The sequence below is a fragment of the Egretta garzetta genome, unplaced genomic scaffold, assembly GCF_000687185.1.
Source record: "Egretta garzetta isolate BGI_Z169 unplaced genomic scaffold, ASM68718v1 scaffold143, whole genome shotgun sequence".
NCBI classification, from domain to species: domain Eukaryota; kingdom Metazoa; phylum Chordata; class Aves; order Pelecaniformes; family Ardeidae; genus Egretta; species Egretta garzetta.
The window spans coordinates 1,902,905-1,906,447 of record NW_009259310.1 but is presented as its reverse complement, the minus strand read 5'-3'; the positions used below and the strand labels follow the sequence as shown (position 1 = coordinate 1,906,447).

The 3,543-nt window shown below is 46.5% G+C and overlaps 1 protein-coding gene across 1 annotated transcript in view; it reads right to left on the bottom strand.

The window, feature by feature from the left end:
• DPH7 (diphthamide biosynthesis 7) overlaps nt 1-2,959 on the bottom strand; it is a 10,881-nt gene extending 7,922 nt beyond the window's left edge. The window contains exon 1 of the mRNA XM_009636310.1: nt 2,942-2,959. Coding sequence (XP_009634605.1) covers nt 2,942-2,959 — 18 coding nt within the window. The remainder of the gene's footprint in view (nt 1-2,941) is intronic.
• Nucleotides 2,960-3,543: the final 584 nt, after the last annotated feature.

Below are 3,543 nucleotides of genomic sequence, written 5' to 3'. Positions count from 1 at the left end.
GGAAGAGGAGCCCCGTGGCCCAAGCAGGGCTTGTTGGCCCGAGCAACTCGGGGACTTGCTGAGCTTCATCCCTAACCGCCCCGGATGGGGCTCTTTTCCATGAACTCGTCCAAGCGCTGTCCAAGCTCAGCCTTCCAGCACCCCCCTTCCCCCCGCGTCCTGCGGAAAGGGGTCTGCAGCTCAAACGCGTGTTCGGTGAAGGACTGCTGCTCAGTTTTAACCCAGCAGCTGCTAGTTGGGGAGAAAACCAGCATGAGTACTCCCTTGGCATCCTCCCTGTCACTCATCTCTCTTCCAGGGTAGAGATGTGGTCGGTGTACCTGTGCCTTCAGGGAAGCAGTTCCAGACCATGGAAGGATCCTGTTCCCTGTCCTGAGCCTTTCCTCTTTCCTCGCAGTCCTCTCCGGGATTGAAGGTGAGGACTGCACACTCAGAGTGGGCACGCAGTCAGTTTTTATGCCATGGTGCTGGTCTCTGCTTTCCTGTCGTTTCCTTGAACCTGCTTTGCTGCTGCCATCACTGCTGTTCCCCAAGCAGAAATTTCTGCAGGACTGTGTTTCACAACTCAAAGGTCTCATTGCTAAGCAAGAACGGTCAGGTAAGGGCTTGTCTTTTGATATTTTCCTATCAGCAACACTACATTTATTGACATTAAATTTAATGTACCTATCTGTGCCACAAGATCCTTCTGCAATTCTTCACTCAGCCTTTATTATAATAAGAATTATTATTATTATTACACTGAATAACCTCATCAGTGTATCTTGTCACCTTCCTGATCCATTACTTTTTCCCAATTATTTTTTAATATATTGGGCATCCAAATGTTGACTTCCCTCCACCAAAAAAAGCTGTGCCTTTTAAACAGTTGGTTGTGCACGTAATGACATTCCCCCTTTTCCCATAGCAGCTTTTTTTTTTTAAGTGCCTTAAGCAAAGTCATGGTCAAACGTGTTTTGGAAGTTCAAGCAGACTGTACCAACCAAATCCCCTTTATCCCCTGCTTATTGAGGCCATTAAAACAATTCCAATAGGGTTTGGAAGCACAACTGCCTCATACAAAAACTGCATTGACTGCTCCTCAATACTTAGCCGTTGATGCTACATCATAGCGTCTACGAATTTGCTAAGTGCCAGTGCTGTGTTCACCTGGCTGTTGTTTGCCACATTTGCCCTGAAACTCATTTTGGAAGCTGTTGTCACATTTGCCATGGGTGCTGAGGGAGAGGTTACCATCCCAGCTGGTAGCTCAGCTTATTCATCCTTGAGCTGCCTTAGAGCCCATAAGTGGCACCGTCTGGTCCTGGCAACTCGTTACTGCTCATTTCATCTGAACTTTAATCTCTCCTAAAAGCACTTCAGTTTTAAACAGATTCTCCGTTGAGCTCTCCATATGGAGGTATTCCTGTGTGAACTCCCCCAGCTCTTTCACAGCAAAACACATCTGCAAACAACTCACTTTTTTTTCTGCTGGGACTTGGTCTTCAGGTCAGACCTTCCCTTTACTGTGCATCACATCTACTGACTGGCAGTATCCCTACTCCTGATATTTTCAAAATTATTTGTGCAAGTTTTGACTTGAACATTCTTCATGCTCCATTCTCCTTTGCATTATGTTTGGGTTTTTTTGATTGCTTTTTTCCCCACATTTCACCTGCCAAATCTTATTCTTTCCATCTTCTACATTTGGACACAAGTCCAGTTTATAAAGGATTTCTTCTTAGTCTTTGGGCGTCCCACACGCTGCTGTTTAATCACACCAACCTCCTTTTGCCCTCTCTCAATTCTGTTTTGATGGGAGGTAAACACTTGCTCCCAGCCTAGGCATGGTGTCTTAACACTGTTTCCATGACACCTGCAAGCATTTAAGTCTTTCAGCTACCCCTTTAAAACTTCACCAGTCTCATTAAATCACCACCACAGAGGAAAACTTGAAAGTATAATCCTATGGGTGTATTAAGGGCTCAAATATTAAAAGGTAAACACTGAGCCCTGCAATACATTGTATTTCAGATTTTGTGTTCCTTAAGCCAGCCATGATTTTTATCTGTTTGAATTGTGACTTTTGAATGTTTGGGATTGGTAATACCACCCTACTTTGATATGAAGGAGAGTACCAGGGGGGAAACATCAATAGTTCATGGTGCATTTACACAGTGTGTGCACCCCTGTGTTACAGCAGGTTCCTGACATGAGCTGGATTTGCCATTTGCAGCTGTGACAGAAACCTTTCTCCAGACTCTCCCAAAGGGTCTGGAAGCGGCTTACACCAGCAAGTTATTCACCCACTCCTGGTGACTCAGGATCAACCAGTGTGATTCACCAGCAGGAACTCTCATGTCCAGACATCCTCATCAGCTGCACAAGATGCCACGTGTGTTCACAAAGACATGGCAGCACGGCGGGCGGCGTATCCAAGCCAGCAGGATTGCACTGGCCTTAACAGCCAAATTCTGTCTCCCAAAAGCACACAAATCAGCAGATCCTCAAGCAGCTTGACAGGCATCACAGCTTAGAGATAGATAGCTGTACAACAGGCTGTGGAGGTGCAGAATACCCTGACCCCAACCCACTGCACTCATTTTCTTTTTCTTTCTCTCTCCCCCTCTCCCTCCCCTCCCCCCCATACTCTTAGCCCAAGAAGTCTGTCTTTTGGAGCTCCTCTTCCAAACAGATGTTCCTGTCTAGGAAACCTGACTCATTAAGCCTTATTTTGGTCCACAGGTGAAGCAGAGGTGTGCATAAAGAGTACTCCATGCTTCAGAGAACCAAGGAGTAAGACACAGATGCAGGTTTTTTTTTCCCTCCGTGCAGGAAACATCTTAGATGGAGAGCATCTTCATCAGGGTAAGTCCTTGAAAAGCCCATTAATTTACCAGTACTGCACAGGCCTGCTCTAAGTGACCACATACTCTAACCCTGTGCTTTCTTCAGTACTTGCCCGTATGAGGATATCCATGGCAGCCTGGGTTTTTTTTAAGAGGGGAAAGGAGGTCCTTTACAAGAAAGCTTCATCCTCTGAAAAAAACATAAAGGCTATATGAAGCAGAGCTGCCGTGTTCACACGTAACGGGTTCCTTTCTGACACACCTTACAAAAAGGGAAGATCTCCAAGTTACAAAGATCTTCTGCCAGAATCATTGATCATACAACTACACCACCACCCCCCACCCCCCCCTCCCCAGTGACATGCTTACTGCAGTCCCCTTGGGACCCTCCTAAAAAGTCAAAATCCCTGTAGCCACTTCCCTCCTCTGGCACAAGGAGAGTCTGGAGTCAAAGGCTACACTCTATAAAACCAGTACCTGTGTTATTTCACCAAGCCCTTTCAGGATGTCCAGGCAACTTATTTTTCATTTGGTTGATGGTCTAACAGACCTCTAACCTAGTGGGCATCTTCCCTCCCCACCCCTTCCTCCCATCCCGTCCCCTTCCCTCACCGGTCACTGGTTTCAGGATTGCCATAAGCACCCACCATTCTATTTTTGCAGGCTCTTTAGCTCGAGTCTCACCCCTCCTTCATTCCCTTCATCTGCTGCTCAA